Here is a 26,981-nt window from a genome sequence, read left to right on the forward strand (position 1 = left end):
CATGTTAAAAAGCTTTTGTCTTCCTAAAATGTCAATATTTTAAAGAACACTCGACAACCAAGACAAACAAGAATTGACTCTGGTTGACTCTGAACACTTTCAGAGGCACAACACTCACGTGGGCCAGCCCTCGCCAGTCGACACGGTGAAGAGCGTGAGAAAGGCCCACAGCACGTTGTCGTAGTGGAACTCATACTTCTTCCACTCACGGGGCATGGCTGCCACCTCGTCTTTGTCATAGTCCAGGAACTGACCTCTGGAGGAACAGGACATCAAGCATTAGGCTGTGCCCACTCAACGGCACAGTCAGTGACTGATCGTACTTGCAGTCCTTCTCCAGACCCTTGGACTCATCCGTGCAGTAGAAGAACTTTCCCTTGAAGAGCTGCACAGCAATGACGGCGAAGATGAACATGAAGAGGATGTAGACGATGAGGATGTTCAGCACGTTCTTCAAGGAATTGACCACGCAGTCGAACACAGCCTGAGAAAAGAGCAACAACGATCGCTGCAAATGAGCTCGGCCCATGGATCTGAAGTTCAGTCAGTAATAATGCAGGCATTCCTTGCTTCGAGAAGATTCAGAGAATACTGTCTATAAACGCTTCACTTTCTTTGGGAAACCTCGGTGAACACATGAAGCAGAAACAGACACGGAACCTTGAGTTTGGGCAGACGTTTGATGGTCTTCAGTGGTCTGAGCACCCGCAGGACCCTCAGAGACTTGATGGTGCTGATGTCTTTGCCTTTGGTCCCCCTGCGAGGAGCACACACCAAGTCAGATCACACACACACACACTCAGCAGTAAAAACACAGTCATGTTACAACGGCACTGAAGTGGGTTATTCTCTAGTTGGCTACAAGAATAAAACCAAGACATGAGTGATGAGAGGAAATGTGCCGTTGAGTGGAGGGAGAATGAAAAAGGGACAGTTGCATCTGAAGACGTGTCACATGTCTGAGTGGCAGCAGCTGACAGGACTGGACTGAGAGAGAGAGAGAGATCAATGAGAGATGCAGCCCTACCAAACTGTGAGACCCTCGGTCACACCACTGCCTGAGCACTGCTTCTATCATGCTCCTGACTTCCTCATTCCATCAGAGCAGCAGCTCTGATCTTTTCTGTCCATACCTTGCCAACACCTCCTCACCTCGGTTCCCTTTAGCTACACACGGAAGTACGCTCCAGTCACTGTTCTCCACCTGTACTACGCACCTTTCACCAAGAACTTGTCTTTATCCTCTTGCTATCATGCAGCCTGTGTGGCTCCTTCTTTAGCTTCAAAATCACACCCACAACCTTTCTACACCTTGATCCCACTCAAGGTTCTTCACCACTTCCATACGCCAACAGTTCTGCATCACGGCAGCTGACTGCCCACCCAGTATTCATACATACAAACACCTCCATGGCTTTTCTGACCCACGTGTTTTGGATCATCAAGGAAACCAAAGACAGGAGCCGCCTGGAAAATAGCGTCTGGTTCTTCTAAACTAAACCAAAGTCTGTGTGTAACCAAGGACAAATCGGTTTGACAAGTCGCGCATGAGCAACTCATAACCCTTGTGTGACATATGTTTAGCAGCCACGCTGAGAGATGACCAAGGATCACTCTCTAGATCAGGCCTGGCCAACCCAAGGCTCCTGAGCCGCATGCGGCTCTTTCCCCACATGAGCCGTCGAACTGGCTGCAATTTTGGTCAAGTTCCTGTTGAGATGATGGTTTATACAGGAAATAAGAGGGGAAAAGTCAGAGCTATTCCAGCGAGATGTCAAAATATTGTTCAGAGACTTTGACTTGGATTTAACTTTGAAACATAAACGATAAACCTTGCAGCACTTGGAGCACGTTCAGTGAGTGGTGGTCCTCAGACTTGGAGCCTCATCAGATCCACCATCAACACCCCTGACATGACTCAGTTCCACCTTTGACTCTGTCCTTCCCTCAACTAAAGCTCTGGCATGTGTTTCACCTGTGACTCACTGTTGATGGTGGTGAAGTCCGTGAAGATGAGACGCTCCAGTCTCCAAACATAGAGGAGTCAAGTCAATGGCGCACACATTTCTATCTACGCCCCTTGATATTTCCAGGAGGATCAGGGTCAAATGGAGGGATTTGAAAAAGACATGCACAAGAGACATATGCCGGACGTGAACCAGCAACCTAGTGACAGAGAGATGTGCTTTAAGCGCTCTACTGCCGCTAAGTCACGTGACCAGCTGTTCAGGTGAAGCCTCACAGCCTGACATGTTTGTAGGCCACCTTTGTCATGTTTCACTGCACTAGATGCTGACTGCTTAAGGAGAACATCACTGAAGGTGAATGGAGTGGACTGGATCCAGAGCAACACTACAGCCCTCCAAGAATGAAACAACTGTGATTTCAGAAAAATGAAAAATCTGCCCAACCCTGATGAGGAGGAATCAAACAGCAGGGAATCAGTAAAATGCATCGCTGTTTTTCTCCTCAAGATTCTGAATTATTTCATTCCAAAGTCATGAACTTGTCAAATGATGCTGAATTTACAAGGGAGAGGCTCCATGTTCAAATGTTACAGGTGACTTTGGAATGAAGCAGCATGAAGCATTCAACTTCTGAGTCCAAACGCAGACAGGCTGTTAGAGAATGCATTAACTGATGTTATGATCACTTTCACTGAACCCCTTCACACATGGTCGGTCCAATCTGGCCTTTGCATCTGAAAACACACAGAAGCATGTGTGTGAAATGAACGCACCCAAAACATTGAGAGCCAATACGAGGTGGTTGAGATGGAATTCAGGCTGCATGTGCCAGTCGTGCATTTTAGCACGTCCACAAATGCAGATGAACCCAGCAGCTGCTTGGGCCTCTTTGTTGGAGGGGGGGTACCTCATTTTTTTGAATGGAAGATGGCATCCCGTGTCCTGTCTTTTACATTGCTCTGAGCTAAGATCAAATTTAGGGCCACATTTTTCATCATGGATTGCTGTCAGGTCTTCCAGGTGCACTAATGTGTTGTTGGAGTGAGAGCACGAGGGAACGCTGCGGTGAGGGTCACATCACAGATTGTGTTCTGTCAGTATAGTGAGTGTCGACAGCAGAGCAAACCCGATAGCTCTGAGATGACTGCACTTCCACGTCAGCTGACGACACAACGAAAAACTTTTCTTGCAGAGCAGTAAATCTGAGACCACCAACGTATGTGATGTCAACATGGTCACGCAAGAGGCCCGAACACAATTTGAATCCATGTGCAAAGGGGGGCGCTGTTTCTACATGAAGCTGATAAGAGATTCAGAAGAGTAAAAATTGAGAGGAGGGGTGTGAGGGGATTGGGGGATAGGGGTTGTCATGGGGGGTTCCCCACCTGGTTAAACCTTGCTGCGATCTACTTGGGGGGGAAAACAGTGGTGAAACAAGGTACAGCACATTTATGGATGCTTCACACACACAAACACAGGAGTGAGTCACATGACAACACCATCATATCCCTCTACAAAAGTGGCCCAGTGATGGATATTTTGGTTGGTCAGAATGGGGGGAAATCCCAGAGTGGAAGCTCGACCTTTTGGCTGACAGCCAATTGAGAGAACCCATTTCAAGTATCAACCAAAACATGAATACAAGGTGAAAATAAGCCTTGGGTTATTTTCATAGGCCATGACATTATCACTAGATCCATAATAGACCTGAACATCATTGTTCACTGAGATGTTCATTGAGATGTTGAGCTACGTTTCAAACACAGTCCGGAGCTGAAGGAGACACAGACTCACAAATCTAGATGGCGCCGTGGTTGCGTGTTATCACAGGCAGATGTGACATGCATGGAGCACCGGCCAGTGGGCAGCTGTGTGAGGACCTGCCACATGACCTTGCTGATGCCTTTTAATGTACTTTATTTGGATCATTCACTCGTGATTTAAGATGCATTCACTTATACCACGCACGTCAGGATGATGCAGGGACTCATTTAAGACAATGCAACTCCCTCCATCTTGCAGAAATGTCACATGCAAGTGGATACACCTGAAATCAAGAACTCTTTTACAGGCCGTGGCTCCAGGTAGTTGCTTGGAGCCCTTGGGCTTGGGCTGCCAAAATGTTCATCTACATCGACAATTGGCAATTTGCTGGACCTCAATGTGAGAATCCAACAAGTCCGTTTTTCATTAAATGTCCTGGAAATTGGGTTGGGTGGGGCACCCAGGGATTTCTGGCTTGGATTCTCAAGAGACCCTCTTTTATGAGTTTAGGTGTTTTGCACCTCGGAAAACAAGATACCTACGACGTTAATATCTGACTCTGTTTGTCTCGAGTGATGACGATTTATAGATGCATTATACTTCAAAACTTTTACTGAAATAATAACCACGCACTACCATGATAACTGCATGAGTAACAATTCTAATAATTAACTGTAATTGGACTGATCAACAACGATTTTCTTTTTCATTATCTGTAATAGGAGACAAGGCAAGGACGAATAAAGAAGGTGAATGTGAAGGGAATGTTCCTTTTCCTCCTGATAAACACAGAACTAGTTTTGAAATAGACCAATAACAAACCTAGAATAAATATAGTTTTTTCCCCTAGAAGTTGTTCTTAACATTTAGTTCCACAAAATGGTTGATGGAGGGATGACGTTTAATTCACTGCTTCATCCATCTCAGTCACTCTTCTCTTCAGTATTTTTCCTCCAGGATTTTAAAACAATCACAACTTTTTGTGTTTAAGTATATATGTTTATTGAGTTCTAAAACATATTTCTTTATGTTATTACTCAGTTTTTTACTACGATGTTGCTTGTATTGATTGTGTAAAAATGAACAGTTCAAGTGCATAAAATCAGAGCACTAACGTAACACTTGTTATTCTAACAGTGAGTGTTTGATTATGTTTATATTAATTTGGTGATTAATAAAGGACATCTAATCTGATAAGGACAGGTCATTACATCCACCTGAGTGTCGGGGGCGAATAGACACTGATGAAGTGCAGCACAGGGTCAGTATATTGAACTCCAGTAGATGTGATCTAGTTCATGCCTCACAGACCAACATGCCTGCAGAGATGTGACACAATCATGGGAAGTGATGACATCATTCATGACCAGGCGACGATGAGGCGAGTTAGGAGAGGATGATTCTTCCTTGAACACCTGATGGATGTTAGTCCCAGGCACTACACACTGCAAATGTTCACAAGTGAATTCCCTTCACATACTGCCGCCCGATAAGGCACCTGAGACCCTGACTGTTGTCGTGTGTAAGCCATGGATGTGGTAAAATATAGTCTGCTTTAGCATGAAAACAGGTGGTGTAGAAAAACAGAGACTCTTGGGTTTTCAGTCCCAGAGACCTGAACGTAAGGACCTTGGACCTGTTGGTTTGTTTGTTTCACTGGTGTGTTTAAAGCTGTCACCCATGTTTTAAGGATGAATTTCAATGTCATATTTTTTTGTATTTTCTAAAACATAAATGAATTGGCTACAAGCTGCATTTAAAGTTAAGGACTTTTACAATCCTGAATGTTTGAGTCAAACGCAGTATGTGGAGAAATATCTTGTCTTTGCAGTGGCGCTCATGTATGTCTTCCCAGACACATACATTCAGGCAGAGACTGAGAGATGAGCGTGACGAGAGGAGAAGAGGAAGCATTACCCCATGAAGCTCCTTCACGATCCCACCACAGACACAAGGAGAGCAGCAGGTCAGTTGACACCAAATGAGCATTTCAACACCATTAATCAAAGAGTGTAAGGTCCATTTGGCTAGATAAAAACAACCGGTGTGATATGTTCACCGTCTTCAAGAAGACAGGAGGCATTGAACTTACGAAAAAGCAAACGCCACCAGAGCTCCACTGACAACTATAAAGTCCAGAATGTTCCACAGGTCCCTGAAGTAGGATCCTGGATGAAGCAGCAGGCCCAAGTCCACCATCTGAAACACAAGAGCAGACCGTCAAGTCAAGGTCAGTGCACAAGACAGATCACCTAACACATACTGGGTAGCAACAATGCTCAACAGCGACAACAAAACAAAACAACAAATGATGAAACAGAAACACAAATGCTAATGAAGCAGAGAAGGGACCTTCCTCTTCAATTCAAACATGTGCTTTGGTAGTACATTTACCTCTGAAGAATAAGCGCCCCTTGACTAAAAAGTGCTGATGCTAATCCCGGCTATTTTCCGCTCTGCTAACAGCTGAGCAACACCAAAATCAGCTGTAACATGCAAGGATGAACGGGAAACTAGAAGGGTGCTCAGCGATGGGGATCGACCCCAGAGGAACTGGCACCGAGAAATCTGACACCCTAATATAGAGAAGTTGGCGAGTACACAGCACAAGGAAGAAGAAAGAGTGGGTTTACCTTGATAACCATTTCAAACGTGAACACTCCTGTAAAGGCATAGTCCAGGTATTTCAGCACCTGGAAAGAAAGCGTTCTTTGAACCAAAGCCATTGCAGACTGATATTAACCACAAGTCAACTGGAACATTCAGCGCCACACTTTAATGATACACACGAGCCTCATCACACGAAGTCATTCATCCCAACGCATTATTGACGAAACAAATATTGAGGCCCACGAAGCTCTCTCACTTGGTTCCGGGGAGCGTTGGTCCACACGGGGTCTTCTGCCGCCAAAGCAATGCTGCTCATAGCAATGACCACCAGGATGGACATTTCAAAGTAGCGCAGCGTGACAATGTAGTGGCACAATCTCCTGACACTGTGGGTGGAGAGGACACCGTTGGAGATGGATGAATAAGTGACAAGGAGTAAGGATAAGGAAGGGGATGGAGAGGATGGTGAGGGAGGAGCAGGGTCACTCACGGGTTGGTCTGTCCAAAGATGAACATGGAACTGTAGGGCAGGATGGGTTTGGGTCCACTCTGAGTGAAGTCCTCCAAGGCTTTCTCGTTCATGGGCATCGTCTCGCTGTCGATGCTGTTCACTGCAGAGACACAATGAGATCTAGCTAAGGTCCATGGACGAAGAGAAGCACGGGATGAAAGAGATGGGATCAGGAACCAGGGGAGAGGCATGTAAGGGGGGTGAACACTGACTCTGGATGAGCGTGGTCTCTCCTGGAGGAGACGTGATGGTCACAGGAGGGATGAGGGAAGAGCTCTGACCAGCCTGGTCCAGTGGCCACCTGTACTCAGCTGGGCACTGCTGTGGGCTGACGGCGAGGGAATCTCCATCACATCCATCCCTGGAAGAGACCGTGGAGGTGAAAACTGAACCTGTACTGAAATGATGCTTATCAGCAGTTACTTGAGCAGGTTGCTCCCATCACGATCGTTGGACTCCTCCCCTTCGTGGGACAAGCACCCTCTGGAACCGTTATTCCAGTGCCTCCCGCTCTCTCCTCTGGAGCTGCCATCTTCCTCTCTGCTGCACGAACGGCCCTCTTTGTGGTGTGACCTCCGCTCCCCTCGACCTCCACTGTTCACCGTCCCATTGCCTTCTCTGGACTGCTTGTGCGAGTGATGGTGCCGGTGTTCACCCCCTCCGCACTCATCCCCGGGACCTTGGTGGTGGCGCTTCTTGCCGCCTTCCCGACTGTGGGAGCGCTCGCTCTTCTTGTCTCGGCTCCGGCTGCTGACGTGATCTTTGGAGCGGCTGTGGTGGACGTGGTGTCTGCCGCTCTTACCACTCTCATTATTGGTCTCATCTCTGGTTCTGTTGCGGTCTCTGTGGCGGTGGTGTCGGCGGGGTGGGTTGGGACCTGAGTTTGGGTCGGCAGTGGTTCCGACCTGATGGAGCAGGGACCCGTCTCGGGGCTCAACAACCAGCGGCCTGTCGAGATGCGTCTTCATGTCCGGCCTGATGTTGAGAGCCGAGGACAGGCGCTCACGTTCCTGTGGTTCCAGTTCATTATAAAGAGCCTCGCAGCTGGCCAGGTTCTGTCTCCGCAGCTGGTTGGCCCTCTGCTCCCAAACCGACATGGTCTTCAGGGACTTCTGCTGCTCTTTGCTGCAACAAGGACAAGCAGACACATGAGCTCCACCAGAACTCGGCAAGGCTGCAGCATTGCTATAAGACCAGACAAGCAAACAAATGCGTCATGAATCCACAACTGCAGTGTCAGCATGCGCCACGTTTCACGGAGGGTTGCTTTGCGTGCAATGGTTACAAGCTGCCCCCTGAAAAAAATCTGAAATGACCCGACAGAGTTTGAAAAACACACTTTTTTGACTTGCAGAAATTAGATAGGATTTATATTATTTATTTTCAAACCCATTTGCAGCATCACGAGGGAACTGGTGGAGGCAGAAGCACAGTTGGTAACATTTGGATTTGTAGAGTTTCATCAATAAAATTTGAAAATTGAGTTAAACTTCCAGCATGCTTTACGGATTTGTCAGTTTCCAATAATATATTTAATAATGTTTCAATTGTAGACAAACCAGTATGTTTTGCTGGACTTTACTGAACTATTTACTGGAGTTGGGACAAAAAACAATCTAATAACTGTAATTTCCAAACCATGTTTTCCTCACAGTCTGAACCCTGCGGCTAATACATGGATTTTCACAGGCCACAGAGTGTCATGCTGACAAAATACTGAGCCCACCCACAGAACCTGGAGGAGCAGAGACGAGAAGCAGCAGCTTCTAATTCAATGTTTTATAAGTAATTAATCGTGGTTAATTACATTTTCATATTCAACACCAGAATGAGAAATTTATGTTGAGCCTGTGCACACATGCGTCAACATCAAGATGGAAGAGCTCCAGTGGTGAGCGATGGAGCCAAGATTCTGAGCAAATGGCTGAGGGCTGCTTGGAGGGCGGAACACTTTGTGTTTAGTCTCCATCACGGATGTTCAAATGAAACATGAAAGAAAAGCAGGAGATCATGGTGATGCACGGACAAATTCATGAAACATCAAAAATACAAGAGAGGAACACGAGTTGACAGAGGGAGGGGCCCCACAACACCTCTTTGTTTCAAAGCTTGTTCTTCCTATATTGAATCTAGTCTTAGCTGTCCTTTCAGTCATTGCTTTTCTGCCGATGCACATTACTGTCAGACTACAGAGGTAAATTTCTTTAAGTATTTTGATGTCTTGACTAAAAGCAGAATGACTGGGTGAGGATGTGGTTTCCTGGGTTACGGCACTTCTGTTTCTGCCTGGGAGGCGGTTGGCTTTACCTCAGGTAGTGATGGACTGGGGTGCAGACATAACTCCTACAGAAACATAGAGGGAGCAACATTCAAGCAGAGGACAGGTTACAGACAAAAACACAGCGGGGAAAATGATCTTCAGACGAGGACTGAGGATAAAAAAAATAAAGTAGAGGTAGAGGCTACTCTCCTTCTGTAGGAATACTACAACTTTAGAACGTATATGTGCTGTGGTTGCATCACCCAAAACTACCCTGAATGCTCTATGTTTGGTTTTCTCTGGTGAAAATAAAATAAACTAATAAAATTAAATAAAAATAAAATAATGAAAACTCTTCTATATTCTGATTCAACTTTTCGGGCCACACGTGTCTGCAACATTCATTAAAAACACACAACAAGATCAACTTTCCCTTGTTGCTCTTCACCAGTGAAAGCTTAAATGGGGAACTCTGCGTGAACATCAGCCAACAGGAAATGGTCCAAATCCATCACAGAAGTGGGCCAGAAGTGAATATTCATTGAGAGTCAATAACTCATATTCCTTGAGCAGGAAAAGAGGCTCTAAACAGAAACCAATATCGATATCTTTGGAGGCTAATTTTAGCGAATCAAATCTCCCTTTCTGAAGCTTTCAGATCATTCGTTGACGTTCTAATCTTAATCTGTGGAACAGCAAAGCTTGAACACTGTGATCTTTGTGTCTCAGGATATTGACTGAGGTGTTCTGGTGTTTGATGCTTGAGTCAACTCTTTGTGTTTCAAGCTAAAGCCTGCCTTGGTGGCCAAGTTTGGGCCACAGGCCCTGAGTTTGAGCAGTATAAATATAAAAAAACGCTAGTGAGTGAGTCAAAGAATTTCATCTCACTAAACATCGGACATCACTAAACACGTCAGAGGTGAAATTTGAAGCGATTATCGGTGTCTTTCTCTCCCAAGTACCACAGCATGTAAACCACTACGCCAAGGTTATCATCATGAAAGAGATCGTAAAATAACGTATGGCAGAAGCAGAATTAATCAAAAGCAACTATCACAGACAAAATACAGACAGTTCTGAAAGAGGCAAGTGCAGCATACAACGAAAGGAGGAGTGCTGAGACTCACGCTGTGATGGAGATGTTGGCAGCTGACATGGGGCTGACCTCCTTCACCTCCTTCGCCTTCTGCAGAGCAAGCTTCTTGTTGATGGCCTCTTCCTGTTCCTCTTCATCCTGTACAGAAACAAGCGACATCAGAGTTCACTGAGGTGCCGGGTGCACGTGACGAACTGGTGATCAGCTAGAAGTCTGAAAAAGAAAATGAGCTTGAAGAGCCGTGGACACGTCACCACATGAAGGTGTGAGTTCATCGCCCACTCTGCTCCCATATTGTAGAGAACAGTTTACTGCACATATCTTGATTTGTTGACATGTAAATCGGTCGCCCCTAAGGCATCCATCGTGTTTGGCGTGAACATACGATCTGCAGTGTTCAGAGGGGGCGCTGCATGTGAAGATTCCAGACATATATTTGGATTATGATACATTATTCAGTAAAACACATTTACGAAACTGAGGGAACCTGAGGGAAACACCGAATGTCTATTTTACTTCAGCTGAGTAATGTTGAAAAAGCTACACTGCTTTTCCAATGGAGCCGAGATTCTGAGCAAATGGCTGATGACTCTCCATGATCTCCCCATTCACTTGATGAATAAAGTTTGAATGGGAAAGTTAGTTGGCATTTTGTGCAACATTTGTGTTTTTAAAAGGACTGGCGGCTATAACTGGGTTGTTCTAAATCAGACCTGTTCCAACTTCACATCACTCAGTATCGGCTCAATTCAACGGCTCCCTTCAGACTTCATGAGTTCCTACGATACAGAGAGCATCATCAGCTAGTCATTAAGTTTGCCAGGTTCTTATTCAGTCACTAAAATAAAAATGGTAGACAATAAGATGTAATATGACGTATAAATTACAACTGTTTTCCATTCACAAATGACCCATTTATGAGTTTGAAATCAATTTTCAACGGGCAAATGTAAGCCTCATTAGCGCAAGGTAGTAAATGGCATGTAACAGTGTAAAATGACCGTTCAAATATCCTCCCAGACAGCCCAAGTGGAAACACGAGAGAAACACAGCACCTTGGTGAGCTCCTGAGCGTTCGCCAGATTATCGACAGCGATGGCCAAGAAGACATTGAGCAGGGTGTCTGGACGATGCCTCAGGAAAAGTACCATAAATTCATGGTCAATAACAGGACTTGATATCACCGGACGTCTGGAGGTGTGTCTATATGAATGCCGAAAGACATTTATGCATCTGAGCATTACGTAATCTCCTAAACGCAGATTACGTGACTTAGAAAAGTAATAAAAGCAGCAATTGTTAAGTGATATTTTGATAAAAGCATGGACTGAGAGACCAGGTTATTCTACTGTTTTCTACAGGCAGTAATTGTGATCACTTCCTCTTTTCTTCTCCTTCACATCCTATCTCTCCTCTTCTCCAACATTTCCCCTGTTTCTCCTCCTGCACTGTGGGACTGCCCTTACTGACAAAATCCCCAAAGGCTTTTAAAATCTTCAGCAGGATACAGTTTCCGAAGAGTGTCAGAACGATGAAATAGATGGAGGAGAACATCCCGCCGTGGACGCCCCCCTGAGATTCGATGCCATGGTACATGACAGCGTTCCAGTCCTCCCCAGTCAGGATCTACGTGGAGGTGACACAGCGAGACTGAGCAGTTGTAGAGCAGAATTAGCTTGTGAAGAAAGAGACCTTTACCTGGAAGACAGTGAGGATGGCAGCTGGGAATGTGTCAAAGTTGGTTGTCGGCGTTTCATCTTCAAAATTAAACCTAGCAGGAGGAAATTAGCGGTGAGAGGACGGTGTTGAGACTCTTGACCTGAGAGGACCACAGCTCTAAAGAGCAAATGACTCACTGGCCACCAAACAGCTGCATGCCCAGGAGAGCAAAGACCACGATGAAGAGGAAGAGGAGGAACAGCAAACTGATGATGGATTTCATGGAGTTGAGCAAAGAAACCACCAGGTTCCTGAGAGAGTTCCAGTACCTGAGTAGAAACACAGAATGTAAACACAATTTAGACGCTCGCCCAGTGTGTTTCATCAGCATCTCCATCACTCACTTCGTAACTTTGAAGATCCGAAGGAGCCTCAGAGCTCGCAAGACACTGATCCCAAACGAGGCTCCAGGTTTCATGGCGGCCCAGACGACCTCGAAGATGCTGCCAATGATCACCTGTAGACACACTCAGGTTACCCACACGCAGCCCACCGTGCACACAACACTTTAACATTGTGAAACTCATGGGAACAGTTTTCATTTTATTCAGCATCCATCCATCTGCCCTTGACATGGTGCTTTCACCAAGGTCAGATCGAGTGGGAAGCAGCCCAAGCACAGAGGCCCACTTCCGTCTCCATATATTTCATGTCTGCTCAGGGTGAACGAGAGCCCTGAGACACCTTAGCTCTGAGCTCCTCAGGTCCTGCACAGGGAACACCTTCCATCCTCCATCTTATTCCGGTTTTGCTGGCATTCATCCGTCTGTGCTTCAGAACCGTGTCTCCCCAAACATTCAAACCCCACTCACCCCAAAGTCGAAGCAGTTAAACGAGGAGTGGAAGTAGTTCTGGGGTCCCAAGCCGTACATCTTCATGGACATCTCGGCCAGAAACAAGCCCAGAAACACAAACTCAGCCAGATCTGTCCTCGGAGAGAGGGAAAACAAACACAGGGCGATTTAGCTTCTGCAGTCTGATATCGCTGCGCTCTGTTCAGCTGCTCAGCAGCAACAGCAAATACCACTGTTCTGTCGTCTATTGTGAAGCCAATTAAAGCTCCTCTTTATTGTCGCCTGTTTGCTGATGGGCACGTCTGCGTTTGTATGTGCACAAGAGTCTCCTGGTATTGTTTGTTTTAACACACACTGTATTGGGACCAATAATATTTGCAGACACATGATAGTTTTCCATCGAGGATAACGTCAAGAATCAAGAAAGGTTTTCATAAGTCCCAGCAAAACACTACTGTCTGAATGCTGCCCAGGAAATGAGAGGAAGACGTAAACAAAAGGTCCCTGGGGGCCGAAGAGAATGAAGAGCAATGGGTATCAAAGCTCGGGGTATTCAAGTGGTTGGCTGCAGGCGAAACTGATTCACCTCAGGAGCCACAACGACAGGGAGCTGAGAACAATGGCCGGTGTTTGTTTGAGAATCTCAGGAGTGCGTTGAAAGAAAACAGAACAAAGGTTTTTAATTTGGGATGGACGCCTAGAAACTGTCCTGAAAAAACAAGTTGAAAAGTTTCCGATTCTAACAAGTAGCATTTAAACTGGGGATGAGGCTCAGCACTCACAGAGGGCGTTGGTGAGCCACTCGGGTTGGTCGTAGTGAACGATGGCCACGCACAGTGTGTTGAGGCCCACCAGACACAGCACGGTCCAGTAGAAGCTCTGAGACTTGACCAGTCTGCGGATGGTGAAGCGCATCCTCTTCTCTTTTCTCTTGAAGTAGGACGAGTTCTCGTTCTTGCTCTTCACACTGGCCCGGGCGAACGGCGACCCTGGGGGGGCAGTTGGAACCAAGAGACAACACAGCGCAATAAAGACCCAAGTCTCTGTAGATGGAGGTTCACGCTGTCCTGCTCTGGACTCCAGTCTGTCCGCGAAACCTTTGTCACCCACAATCATTTTTGGAATAAGTTTTACACTGTCCTTGAGGTTCATTAAAAAAATTCCGAGCTAAGCCGGCGTGAATGAAATGCTAGGCAAATCATCTCCCAAACTGGAGCCAAGACGGGCAGGTTGAACGCTCAGTACTGGGGGGGAGGGAATGTCTGTCCTGACTCAAAGATACTGTCACCAGCTTCTTTGGTTGAGCTACATCAGGCTAATGGGCCCAAAACAAATGGGTAACCGGCCCCATCTCCATGTGCCAACACCTTGGTCACACAGACACAGTCACATTATAGTCAAGAATTGTTTGACTGTAAACGTGAGTATAGTATTCACATACTCATACATAGTGCTCTGTAATTTCAAGTTCAAAATAGGTTCTCAGCAGTTTTTTGTCAGCTTGGGTTCAAGGGCATCACCCCACTCCCCAAATTGAAAATGATGTAGTACATAAGACAGGCCTATAGATGACATTGCAATGTCATAACAAACGAAGAAGAAGAAAAGAAGCGTTGTGCTACGTTAGCATCCAAATCCCAGCAGAGGGTCTCCGAAACTCAACTGCTCTGGCAAGAGAGAACACTCAATGTTTCACATAAATAATAAATACAAGCAACAAATCAGGGTTTTCAGTGGTGTAGAACTTGATCCCCTACTCTGATACTTGACCCCGACATAGGGCTTCTCCTCGCGCCAGCTCTTCTACTCTGTAACTGGTGACAAGCGTGACTGACTTGTCTGCTTATTTTCACACCAACCGGCAGCGATGGGTCGATGAGGTATCGTGAAACAGTATTTTCAGTGGCCACTAGGTGGCGCTCTTGGCTTAGAAATGACATGATGTTTCACTGTATTACTTGTTGAAGTCCAAACATTTCACAGCAGACAGTGCCATCTGGTGGCCTCTGAAAATCAGCACACTGTTTCATGAAACCTCATCTAGGGAGCAGGAAGTGGACGTTGGGGATCATTCTCACCAACAGACGAGATGTCAGTGAAGTGGTCCTCGCCTTCTTCTGCATTGATGAGGTCATTCTTGCTCTTCTTGCTTCTTTTCAGCACTGCACAGGCAACAGTGGGCTTTATACACTTCACATGCGAAACCAATTGCGTACTATAGGGTGTCATCTGTAATACATTTCACATTGCCTTTCTAGTTTCACAGTGCTCCTCATTACTCGCAGAGCTACAGGACAACTTGATGAAGTGATGAGTGAAATGTAATCGCGTTGTAAAAAATGAAACACATTAACCAACTCCCAAAGTTCGATGGAATAAAATCAAAGAAAACTTACGATTACGACTTGAAGAAGAAAAACAAACAGATATCAAGTTTGTTGTTTTTAGAAGAGTTTGGGAAGTTCTCACCAGAATTTGGGTGTTTCCTCTTGTACCAGGCTCCATCTTGGGATTTTTCCTCTGCATTCTTGTCCTCCTCAGCCAGCATGACCTCCTCTGCAACACAAATGCTTCATCAAACTTCAACAGCATATACTGTGCATGTACAAGCTCCGACCGCTTAATTCTGCAGCCTCACAGCAAGACAGCAGACTCAGACCTAACTTGAACCCTGGCTCTGGATTTTTCCATCTTCCAGCCACACGATAACCGAGGATCCTAAAATATCAGTGTGTATCTCAGTGGTCGTCTCGCCCCGAGGTAACTGGGACTGGCTCCAGTGCGTGTGCGCGTGCCTGTGTAGCTATATTTGTGGGGGCCGCTTCATGCAAAGAAGGCAGTACTGAGGCGCGCGCGTGCGTGTGCAGCTCACCTGCTTTACATATCCACTCCAGGTAGCCTGTTAATTCTCTTTCTATTTGCTGCTGTCTGCGCAGCTTTAAGAACTCCTGCCTCTTCTCCACTCTCTCTCGCTCCTTGGCAAACTCCCTGCAGAAGAGCACAGACACACACTTCCGAGTTGAAGTACACAGTCCGCATCGCATTGACGACGTCGGCAGTCACCTGTGGAGAGCATTTAGGAGACTTTCGCAAGCTAAACATGCCACCATTCAAGCCGACTGTAGTCAAAACATGTGGTTGATCCAGAAGAGGGAACAGGGCAGCGAACCACAACGTATCCCAACAGAGTGATTATATCGATAAGAAGCAGTCTAGTGCCTTGTTTGTGAAAAAATATACATTTTGTTTTCAGACCAAGTCTGTTTCCTTGTGCTGTCATTGTGTGTTCCAACATTTTTATCGTTGTTTTGGTCCTTTTTCCTCACACAAATGTCACTTTTTTGTACTTCTGCCAATCCCTTAGACGTAAACGTCATGTATTAAATGTATTTCACTACAACTTTCTATAGGAGTTCTATAGGTGAACTGCGGTTATTATCGAACGTCCTAAAATTTCCCCGATTTATTTCCAATGCCGAACGCCAGATGGTCACGTGACACGGGCTGGGGAAAATGACGAGCATCAGCCAGAAAACCATCGACTCACTGTAATAAATTAACTTCCACGTAGCTATAGTGGCAGAATGAGGATTGACCAACGTTTTGACGGTTTTCTGAGTCACTCGATGGCCGAGTTCTCTTCTTCTAGCCTCCAGCGTCTAGCGGCACGCTACGTACCGCAACTGCCCCCTGCTGTCCGATTGAAGTCATTGCACTCTGTACGTTCAACATACTTGAAGAGCAACATTGCTGAGTAAAGAAAAAGCAAATCACAAGGTGGGCGAGGCTATTAACTGCATCAGCGCATTTCTCAGTTAGAGCTAGAGACGTTCTCTTTTAAATTATTAGTTGATGATGTTGCAATGATGTTTTTGACGCATGATTTTGCTGTGAAAAGTGTCAGAACTGAATCACATCCCTCCAATACTCAGCAGTATAAGTATTTCCACCTCCCTACTGAGCCATTATCTAATCACGGCTTATGAAACTACAACCTGTTAATGTGACCCACTGCCCTGCACATTAAGAAACGGAGCAATAAAATAAGCAGGAACAAGACGGAGCGGAGTGAGGGATCTCCAGTCCGCCCACACAGTGTCTCCCACTCAGCGGTCGAGGGAAGCTCGATTCTGCATTGCAGTAGCTGTCTGCCCTCCTCTGTAAGAGTCTGCCAGAGTGTGTTTGTGTCTGTGTGTGGGAGTGTGCGAACAAGACACTGTGGCAACACAATCTCCTTTGTGTTGTGGTGCAGCCATGTGTTCCCTGACAGAAAGCAGAGCATATGTGTGTGGACATGGTGTGTGCTGTCACGGTTGTGGTCACACATGCTCACACGTACAAACGCTTTGATGAAAAGCCAAATGACACGTACAGATGGACAATTTCACAGACACAAACACTGAAAGCCGCACGGCACTGGGCTGAATTCTCCAGTAAAGACATTACAGTGTTCTTCTTGCAGCATTTCTCCTCAGGGCTTGCCACGTCAAGTCTTCCTCCTCCACCCCCTGCGTTCTCTACTCTTCCTCCTCCCCCACATTTACTCTCATGCATTGTCTTGTTCTACTGAGCTTCATTCCTCTTCTCCTTCTCTCCAGCTGCTCCTTATCTTACCTTTGCACTCACTACAGATCACTATATCATCGCCTAACACCATGGTCCATGGAGACTCATCACAAACCGTCAGCCTGCGTATCGCAGCAGCTTCCAGGAAGGAGCTCAACATTGATCCTGAATGGAAACCTATGCCATGTCACTCCCGCAGCACCACTGTCTCACTGTCCTCATACATGCTGGCTACAGTACTCTGATGCTCCTGACATTCACATTCCTGTCAGGTCGTGAAACCAGGCTGCTGCTCACATCAATGTGCGCAATCGTAGAGATAGATGGATGGGTGGCTGGATAGATGGATGAGAGACAGAAAGATGGATTTTTCACCCACACTCGATGACGACACTTGGTTAACCCCAATGTCAGGTCACTAGCCCGAGTGTGACATTTAAGCAATGGCGTGTCTCCCCCGCAGACACGTCTCTCAGTATTCACTGACCTTCCAGCTCCCCACTGGTCTTAACGCCATCTGATGTCCCCTGTGCCTGGACAGGGATCTGAGCACGGATGAAGTACAGCTGCGGGACTGCCCCGCAACCAGAGCTGTAAATCTACCTATCCACTTTGCACATTTGAAAATGACTTTTCCAAGACTGGAAAGCCAAGCACAACAACTTCTAGTCCGGATCTTTGAAGGATATACTGGTTGCAAAATGTCTTGCAACACACTCTGGACCGAGTTGATGAGACATATTTTCGGGTTTGAATGAAAGTCTGAAAGAGTTTTGCACAGTTCCCAGACAGACAGGAGATTGTGGTTTGTCCATTTAACTTAGCTGCGAGTCCTTTCTGCTCCCTTCACCTGGCTCTTCACGCCCACTCCACACCAGTCTCCTGCTATTGCATGTGCTGGCGCATAAGCATCCCCACTTCACTCATCACTTCACTTCACTCATATACAAGTCTACTTGAATCAGTCACAGACACAGCCAAGACTATTACAGCTGTTCGAGAAAGTGTTGTATCAGCAAGCTTAAGGCGAAGAGGAGAGTGCAGGCAGTGCGGAAGAGGTGGAGGCGACTGTCAGGGGTGATCAGAGATAGAAGGGTGTGAGCTTGAGTGAAAGGGAATCTCTATCGAGGGTTTTCACGGCGTGTCATCCAACCCGGACGCCAACATGTTGGAGATACTCTTTGTAAACACCCCCATAGACTGAGAATGAATTGCAATGGAAAACGCAAAAAAAAGAGAGAGACCCACAAGCGCCTCCTGTCTTCTAACAACTTCTGGCATCGTTCTCCTTGATTTGTAATAACTTTTGGAAGTCGATAAAATTCCCAATGTTTTTCACGATCGGAACGATTCGTACAGCCAAAACACCACAGTAATTCACCATATTTTCAAGGAAATGCTGCAGAATCGCCTTCAGTGCCGTTCTGTGTTGAGCAGTGCGTATCTGAAGGAGAGTGAGACCTGCCATGATGGACAGGTTAGAGACAGAGACTGTAGCTCTGACATGAAGACCAGGAGCAGAGTAAGAAGAGTCAGAGGTGAAGAGGCTCAGAGTTTCAGTGGGAGCTGATCAAGATAGGTTCAGGTGGCTGACAGGAAACTCCTACAGACAAAGAGGACGAAAAAACAGTCTGGAATCCCTCTCATCTAGGGTGATCACCACTTGGGAGGGCCAGTATTTAACTTCACTCACCTCTCTGTGTCTACAACACAATGATGTGTGTTTGGTGCATCTTACATTCACTCAGTGTCTCCGTCTGTACACAGCGTCACACGGAGAATGGCTGCACACTGTGCACCAAATTGTTCTCAGGTGAGCCAGCCATAACCTCTGTATCTGGATTTCTCCTCGCAGGACACGCAGCACAATTCCACAACTTAAAAGATGGAAACTGTTGTGTGGCCCTTGTGGGTGACGTTCCCGATCTGACTCTCCACACAGAAATGTTCCCCATGGATGTGAGACAGACCAAACCACAGAGGTGATCAGCATGACTTCTTCTGCTGAATAAGATTCAGGAGCAATAATACAAATCAGCAATAAAAACACGTCCCATGATGTTTCTGAATGAAGCAATAACACAAGCAGAAGTTGAAATGCTCATTTAAGTTCGTAATTACAGCGTGATTTTCCCCACGATCAGGAGCCGCGGCTGCATGAAGGACCTCTGTTCACCATCGGATCATCTCGGAAAGTCTTGTTGGTCAGAATTTTGAGAAAAGTTTTCTTTTGACTTGGTACAGACTTCTACACATTAGACCTCGGAAAAAATGGATTACTCACCCTGACAGCACACCCAGCACCAGGTTAAGCATGAAGAAGGAGCCGATGATGATGAGGGGGATGAAATAAAGCCAGTTCCATGTGTTTCCTGAGGCATCGTTGGCCTGGAGAGAGGACGCAGGTCAGTTCCACAGTGCCTGCTGGAGACTTTCATGTTACTGTGTTTTAAGCAGAGAGAGAAGTCTGCCGTCGGGTTATGACCACAGTCGGAGTGGTGAGTAGCCCACAGTGAGGATTTGAGTTTGGCTGGGGATGACAAGTACATTTTTTGATTTTGAGTGTTCCAAATTAAAGCTGTACCCAGCACAGTCCGTCAGAGAGCACATGCCTGGTTTCGGGGGGTTGAATGCACCAAGCACGGGTCAATAAAAGGTCGTTCCTTCTCTGGCCATTATAGTCCAAATGGCTTCCAAGCCCATCAGTTTGTTTGGAGAAGTGCTGGGACAAAAACTACTGGCAACAGTAACTTTATAGAGGTGGTGGGAGCAATGGCTATAATGGTTTGGACTTGAGATTAGGCTACCACAAACACAGGCCTAGTACAAGTGAAAACTAGCTTACTTTTACTTCTGTAAATATTCATCCTTTAGCATGACTCACTGAATGAATTTGTAAGGGCATTCAGAATCAACGTGTGACCAAGGAAAACCCTGTTTACACATGGCTGTCAGATATCAGAGGCCATTGTGTTTGGTACAAAAAAATGCTTTCAGATGAACATATGTAAGTAAACACATGTAAAGATGACGAGGAAGAGGAGGAGAGAAACCTGTGACAAAAGACACGCACTGCAGATCGATTGGTTTCAGCGGAACAGTGCCTGCATAAAAAGCTGCATGAATGTCTGTTCATGGTGCGCAGGGCCAGGCAGCCGTTTCCTGGGAATATTTGGTGCTCAAATCAGTAATGTATGAGGTTTTTTTTTTCTTTTTTTGCGGTATCGGTTCCGTTGAAACACTGCTTGGGAGAAAAATCCCTGAGCTGTGTCTGTTAGTATCTTCGAGTCACTCTGATGTTCACAGATGAATGGATGCCGAGTCTCTGGAGGGGAATCATGAAACGGACCCTAACTACACCTGACAGGCCTCAGAACCAGGCCACACATGATACTGGCAGCAGGCTGGCGGACATGATTGGGGCGCCCAGTATAAACGTAAAAAACAGAGACTGCTAGCCGGCCGCAATCTGTAACATAGCACCCCATTATTTTTATGGGTTTCTGAAAATGGACGATGATCCCTCTATATTTTGACACTGACCTGATCAGGGTTCTTACTGGTCTCGAGCGTGGGGTCCCGGGGGTTGAAAAGGGGTGCTGCTCAAATGTCGACCAACAGAAAGCATCTTCTGACTGCTCCCAGTGGTCTCAGAACTCAGTGCCCTTCATCGTGACTCGATCGAAAATTAGTCTTGAGAACCTCGCCTTAATGCCATAAAAATGATTCCTAACAGACACTTGACTGCGTCTGGCCACCAGAGGATCAACTATATAACTATATATATATATATATAACTGGTCGTGAAGTTAAAATATGCTCTGGACAAGCGTTTTTCCAAGCTGGGGCAAGCAACAGCAGTTGCACTGAAAGTTCATCAAAGAAGAGGAGAAAGAACGCCACAGATCATGAAACTGACTCAGGACAGTGAAGACGTGGCTTGGGAGATTGACCGACTTCTCAGAGATGGTCCTCAAATCCAGTCAAACCTCCTCATGTCCCAGTCACACTTGACCGAAAGAAGCAGCATCAATTGGCCCGAGGATTCTGTGCCGACTCCAACAGGTTCAATTCTTACTGTTGTGCAACTGTTTTGGATGAACCTGAACCCGCTGGACGTCCACTCCCCAGCCTCAGCAAGCCAGGCTCCTCTGCCCCACCTGAACGTCCTCTCGTGTCTCACCACATCCATGTTACACACGTATATATTTGGAGTCCACACATCAACAGAGATGAACAGTTAAAGGGTTAAAGCACTTCTGCTTGGCGTGTTTAGGATATAAATAAACAAAAGTAGCCTCTGATTTTAAGGTCACAAGCTGTTGGTAAACGGCCCTAACACAGAACTGGACTTGTCAAGAGAGACACACCTCACCTCACCAAATACTGAAAGAATGATTGACAGCTTATTTTCTGCGTCTCTTTTTTGAAACTTCAGGTTTCATAACTGCGACATGGCGAGGCAGACGAGCCGTGCACCGATGCCACCACTGCTGGGATTTATGGAGCGCTTGTCATGGAAAATGGACAGCATGACTTTTGGCCCCGAAATCCTCGTTGGAGCTTTGAGACCTGAGATGGATGGTGTCCATCCGGAGGTGATGGATGTGACGAAGAAATGAGAGCATCGTCACTTCCCAGCCGACGATTCGATCACAGCGTCCACCTATCAGATTCAGCCCGAGCCACAGCCCTCAGCCGCTGTGGTCAGACTGCATTAGAGTTTCCACAGGAAGAAGTGGGTGAGGGAGGGGGATCCAACCCCTCACCTCTATCCCTCACGTGGACTAAATCTGGATCAGAGCTGGTGGCCCGCGATGCAGTACATCACAGTAAAGCTGACAATGGCTGACGGTTATTGAGAGTGACGACACAATTATCAACTCAAGAGTGAGGCCATGAAGGCAGGACCTGAACATCAGTGTCGGTGCTATTAGTTAGCGGGGCAAAGGTGACTGAGCACTCTCTTCAGTGGACATTCAAGAACCCAGAATCATGTTCTGCTCTAATGTCTGAGTGCGCAGTTGGTCCTGGTTACACTGCCATTTGTTATAACTGAGTTTATCCTGTAGCCATCAGCACTGCCATCACTGACCCCCATCCAATTCCTCCCCACTCTCCTGAGTCTGTGTGAGAGAAAACCGTGGCATTCCCAGGCCATATCAGGGACAGTCCCTCCGACATGTCCTGGGTGCGACCCACCCCTCCCACATGGGCCCTGTCCAAGGGCAGACTTACGTTGTAGAGGATGTCGACCCATCCCTCCATGGTGATGCACTGGAACACCGTGAGAACCGCGAACAAGATGTTATCGAAATTGGTAATGCCGAAATTCGGGCCGATCCAGTACTCGCTGCAGGTGGTTCCGTTGGCACAGGTCCGGGCCGGAGCCTCCATGCCGCAGGGGAAGTCCGCCGTCCGCTCGCCTGCGGAGACACATAAACTATTTGTTGAAGGCGGCTGGAAACCAGTGGAGCAAAACCAGCGGCACTTCACCAGGCGGTCCGAAAATACTGGTTGGGCTAAGGGTTCAGACATAGGGTGGCGCTCCTAAAAGTTTCAAACGCATACCACCTCTTGATGTTACTTGGCATCTACAGTAACTTGAGCTTGACACATAGTGAGTCACGGGCATGGTCACATGATCATGGGAGGGAAAACAGTTGCTTCAATGGAACACTTCCTTGTCACTTGGAGAAGCAGGACCCATCTGATGATGGTCACGATGTGACGCCTTAGCAGTGAGACTGCACGGCAAAACGCAGCGACGCCAACACTAAGGAAACACAAGGTCTCCTCACGTGGTTGATTCAAGTCTAAGACAATGCCACTGACCTGTGTCAGTCCTGAAGCAGGTACGATGGAATTTCCCCATGTAGAAGTCCAGGCCGATGATGGCAAACATGAGGATAGCGAAGAAGAGCAGCAGGCCGATTTGAAGCAGAGGCACCATGGCTTTCATGATGGACTTCAGCACCACCTGCAGACCTGGAGAGGACGACGAGTCTTTTAGAAGCCCTTCTGTCAAGTTAAATACCAAAACATGATCTGGAAACTAAAACTAGTAAATGATTCCCAAAGCTCTCGCAAATGTTAGTCACCCTTTAGATTAGGGAGCACATTACATGATAATCTGCTCATGATGGGCGGATGAAGCTTCATGAAACAGTGTCTTTATCTTCAGGGCTCATCAGGTGGCACTCTTGGTTTAAAAGTGATGTGAGGCTTCACTGATATGGTCCAAAGATTTCAGAGCAGAGAGAGCCACCTAGTGGGTTCTAACAAGAAGACACTGTTTCAGGAAGCCTCAGCAGCTCATCACCAGACTATTAGCAGCTTATTAGCTGGTAAGTACTAATGAGCATCTTGTTATGCCTGGATACAATAGTCACAGCACAGTCACTGGTTATTAGCGGCAAATAAGATAGTAATTTGGTCATTAATAGTCAACATGCTTTGCACAGTCTGTTACCAAGGTGTTCTATGGTTGTTCTGAACTGAAGCCTCCGAAGTGACTCACTGTCTTTACGAATAATGGTGACATGTGTCTACAAAGCTCAGTAGTTTTGAACTTTGATGCATGAACCTCTCCTCAAGTGCGACTTACTTGGGATTCCGGAGACCAGCTTGAGGGGCCGCAACACTCTCACTGCCCTCAGAGTTCTCAGGTCAAAGTCAGCTCCCACGGTGGCCAGAATCCTGCACACAGAGCAACAGTTGCAAAGAACCTCAAACACGGATGTCTGACGGAGAAGCCTGCTGGAAAATGGACTGTGTGTGAGTCACACAGCCAGTGATGGACAGTGAAAGTTGCTGTTGTTTATCATTCTGGAACAACATGATGATTCGTTTGCAAAAAGCAAAAGAAGTCCATCCTGTTCATGAGGATGTTCTGTGAGCAGTTCCCGTGCTCCTCACAAGGGCGGAGCCTGTCGGAGGTTTGGATGGGCGGAGTCTGAGAGGTAAAGGTGTGTGTGAGCAGAGTCATGAATCCAGCCAATTAAAACAGTCAGCAAAGTGATTGGTTGTTTGAATCAAACTAGGAGTTTATCCAACCAACACATGACGGTGAGTACGACACAAAATACAATACGACGGATCTTCTTTGCCCTCGGCAGAAGGATCACTGGCAACAAGCTGGCTCAGCTTCAGCTTAACAATGGCTCACAGCATTATTGTTCCTCCGGCGGAAGGAGAACACTGACTCTCATTTCGTGTGTTGCCTGGTGGAGCACAGAGGCTCCCCCCAGTGGGGACCCACCAGCCAGCTCAGCTCTCAGAGCCCCATGTTATTTCTGCCAAGCCAAGCACCCACTGACATAAGCTGAGCTCATGAGCTTGATAAAGGCTACCATTCTGAGTATGTTAAGAAGCATGAAGCTGTGGTTCTGACTCGGTTATCTGCCCGTGCACAGGTCAAGTAAGAGGTCACCAAGTTTGGCTTGGATGCATGAGTCTGTCCTCTGTACATCCATGTGTGGGGAATCCAGAAAAGACGGCTTCCTCTCTGGAGAGATGCTGCAACTTGTTGTTTATTTATGAACTGCAGGATCCTGTCATGCTTCCGTATGCATCCGCCTGGGTCGCGCTTTTTTGCTCGTCATGGAGCACATTATGAATGTTTTATTGACGTTAGCTCGGAGAACTGGGAGACTGAATTAGCTATTAGTATTTCACCTGTGGTTGATAACAACAGCTGCAACAATACGAGAGGAAAAAATCTTTTCACTTGTATTTTTTAAACAAGATAACATGTTGTTTTGGATCCATTTATTATTTTATTTTTTCAATTCATTCATATTTTTTGAATGACTCTACTCTTAGTCCCTACTGTTCAGTAACAAAGACAAAATCACATTCCTGAAAGTTGGATTAAGGTATGTTAAAATCCCAACTCAGTAGCTCCATGGTAATAATACAGTTTCTAGTGAAAGTTCTCCTACACAACAGTTGAGTGCCATGCAAACTAAAACCTGAGCTTGTGACGCGCCTCTTGCACATGAAGAATAAGCGTTCGACAATTCAGACATTCATAGGTCTGAAAAGAAACCGTGTTCCAAGGGAAGAGAAGACGGGGAACATGAGCACAGCCCTGTCAGGCGAGGATGTGACGTCGGGAGGGGGGAGTGGGATTGTTGGTCAGGGAAAACCACAATGGAGATGACTGGAGGTGTCGCCATAGAAACAATGGAGGCTCCGCAGATCTCATTAGAGACAGTCAGAAGAGCAGCTCCGGCTCCAGGAGACTCTTTGCTTCACACAAACACAAGGAGCGGACTATAGAGTGGAGACACTCTCCGTAGCTGCGCTCACATACTGAGCGCGTCTGCAGCAGACGAAGAGAAAAGACACGAAATATGGAGACAGCACAGGCCGTAAACTACAATTATGGCTGGTAATATCAAATATTTTCTTCTTAAAAAAAGACACAGTATTACACCAAGAAACATATTTCTGAAATCACAGGTTTTGCAACACACTGCTTGGTCATGAAATACACTCCTACAGTTAGCAGTTCCCCAACTACGGTGGCCTCAGGAGGACATAAGTTGAGGTATGTGTGAATTTTTTTCAGGCAAGGTAAAGGTGCGTGTGTGAGCGGCTCATTCAAACAGTAGCTGCTGATCTGCTCCAATGGGTGGTGAGGGATGTAGAGGCTCAGAAACAGCCTGGAGAGAGATGGATCTGGAGGTCGGCCATGTTTGTTTAAGTCCGCTGCATTAGTCCCTCTATTCTACATTTCAGTCGTGGGAATTTGGACATTTAGGATTCAGGATCCTTCACATCCGAATCGCGACCCTTGGTGGCAACATTTGCCGCACATGCCGCGTAGAGGGCGGGGCCAAAGGAGACTCAAGTGAGTGGTGGAATTGGCGGGAAAGTGGTGGGGATTTGACAAAATTTCAGTACGTCTCAGAACTTGCAGGGATTGGTTGGAGTTGTGTGAATAGTCGGGATCATCCCCATGTCCGGGAGGGAATTAAACTCGATACACATCCTAACAGAGGATGTGTCCTGTCATCATTACATGATGAAATAACCCATTTCACTTCACCATCACCTCTTCGTCTCCACGTGTCACAGACACAGCCTCCACTGTGTTGTCGGGCCCTGGACTCTACCGTGGTGGGAGCCCTGCCTCAGCAGCAGGTGGACACTCAGAGGGTCAGAATCTTTCCAGATAAACCCCTAATAAACACCTTCTGTGTGTGTGTCCTCACAAGCTCCTGTCTGCTGAGGCCAGACATGGGTCCACACCCAACATCACAGATGATGCAATATGTCGAGGATGAAAAGAGCCGCCACTGGATCAAAAATACATGGAGGAGATCCAGGACGGTCCTAGTTCAGAGCCATTGTTCCACACAGAGACAAAGAGCCACTGCAGCGCAGCAAAGCAAAACAACAAAAGGTCCATTCAGCACTGATGATCGGGGTGTGGCAGCATTAACGGCTGAATCTGATCCCTGAGCAAACAGCCACACGCCGCTGCCTCCGACACGCTCTCTGTGGCTGCTGATCCAGCTCCAGCCGAGGAGCACGCAGAGAGACAGGCAGGCCGCCGGGGGGGGGGGACCAGGAGCAGGAAGTGAGACACCTCTGAGGCCATCGATCGCTGAGAGGAAAACAACTCCTGTGGTTCAAAGATCCCACTCTCATGTCACACGGCTCATGCAAGGGTTGCCTGTCCAAT

The 26,981-nt window shown here is 46.7% G+C and overlaps 1 protein-coding gene across 16 annotated transcripts in view; it reads right to left on the reverse strand.

The window, feature by feature from the left end:
* cacna1ba (calcium channel, voltage-dependent, N type, alpha 1B subunit, a) overlaps window positions 1–26,981 on the reverse strand; it is a 56,187-nt gene that overhangs the window by 18,302 nt on the left and 10,904 nt on the right. For 6 of the 16 annotated variants that reach the window (XR_008415514.1, XM_053869722.1, XM_053869715.1 and 3 more), the window contains exons 4-29: window positions 23,895–23,986; window positions 23,123–23,275; window positions 22,526–22,713; window positions 19,572–19,675; window positions 15,594–15,709; window positions 15,191–15,277; window positions 14,800–14,883; window positions 13,504–13,719; window positions 12,740–12,852; window positions 12,272–12,384; window positions 12,065–12,196; window positions 11,907–11,979; window positions 11,717–11,834; window positions 11,264–11,331; window positions 10,240–10,346; window positions 9,160–9,195; window positions 7,276–7,977; window positions 7,065–7,213; window positions 6,832–6,952; window positions 6,598–6,727; window positions 6,365–6,424; window positions 5,824–5,930; window positions 5,649–5,660; window positions 661–757; window positions 324–484; window positions 119–256 (exon numbers count right to left, since the gene is read on the reverse strand). Coding sequence is in view for 15 of the 16 variants with exons in the window: in XM_053869722.1 (XP_053725697.1) it covers window positions 119–256; window positions 324–484; window positions 661–757; window positions 5,649–5,660; window positions 5,824–5,930; window positions 6,365–6,424; window positions 6,598–6,727; window positions 6,832–6,952; window positions 7,065–7,213; window positions 7,276–7,977; window positions 9,160–9,195; window positions 10,240–10,346; window positions 11,264–11,331; window positions 11,717–11,834; window positions 11,907–11,979; window positions 12,065–12,196; window positions 12,272–12,384; window positions 12,740–12,852; window positions 13,504–13,719; window positions 14,800–14,883; window positions 15,191–15,277; window positions 15,594–15,709; window positions 19,572–19,675; window positions 22,526–22,713; window positions 23,123–23,275; window positions 23,895–23,986 (3,477 nt within the window). In the remaining variant the exon portion in view is untranslated. Of the gene's footprint in view, window positions 1–118; window positions 257–323; window positions 485–660; window positions 758–5,648; window positions 5,661–5,823; window positions 5,931–6,364; window positions 6,425–6,597; window positions 6,728–6,831; window positions 6,953–7,064; window positions 7,214–7,275; window positions 7,978–9,159; window positions 9,196–10,239; window positions 10,347–11,263; window positions 11,332–11,716; window positions 11,835–11,906; window positions 11,980–12,064; window positions 12,197–12,271; window positions 12,385–12,739; window positions 12,853–13,503; window positions 13,720–14,799; window positions 14,884–15,190; window positions 15,278–15,593; window positions 15,710–16,317; window positions 19,491–19,571; window positions 19,676–22,525; window positions 22,714–23,122; window positions 23,276–23,894; window positions 23,987–26,981 lie in introns of those variants that run through there. The other 10 variants (XM_053869717.1, XM_053869730.1, XM_053869718.1 and 7 more) reach the window with 7 other exon arrangements.

This window comes from Synchiropus splendidus, chromosome 7 (assembly GCF_027744825.2).
Source record: "Synchiropus splendidus isolate RoL2022-P1 chromosome 7, RoL_Sspl_1.0, whole genome shotgun sequence".
Classification (NCBI taxonomy): domain Eukaryota; kingdom Metazoa; phylum Chordata; class Actinopteri; order Syngnathiformes; family Callionymidae; genus Synchiropus; species Synchiropus splendidus.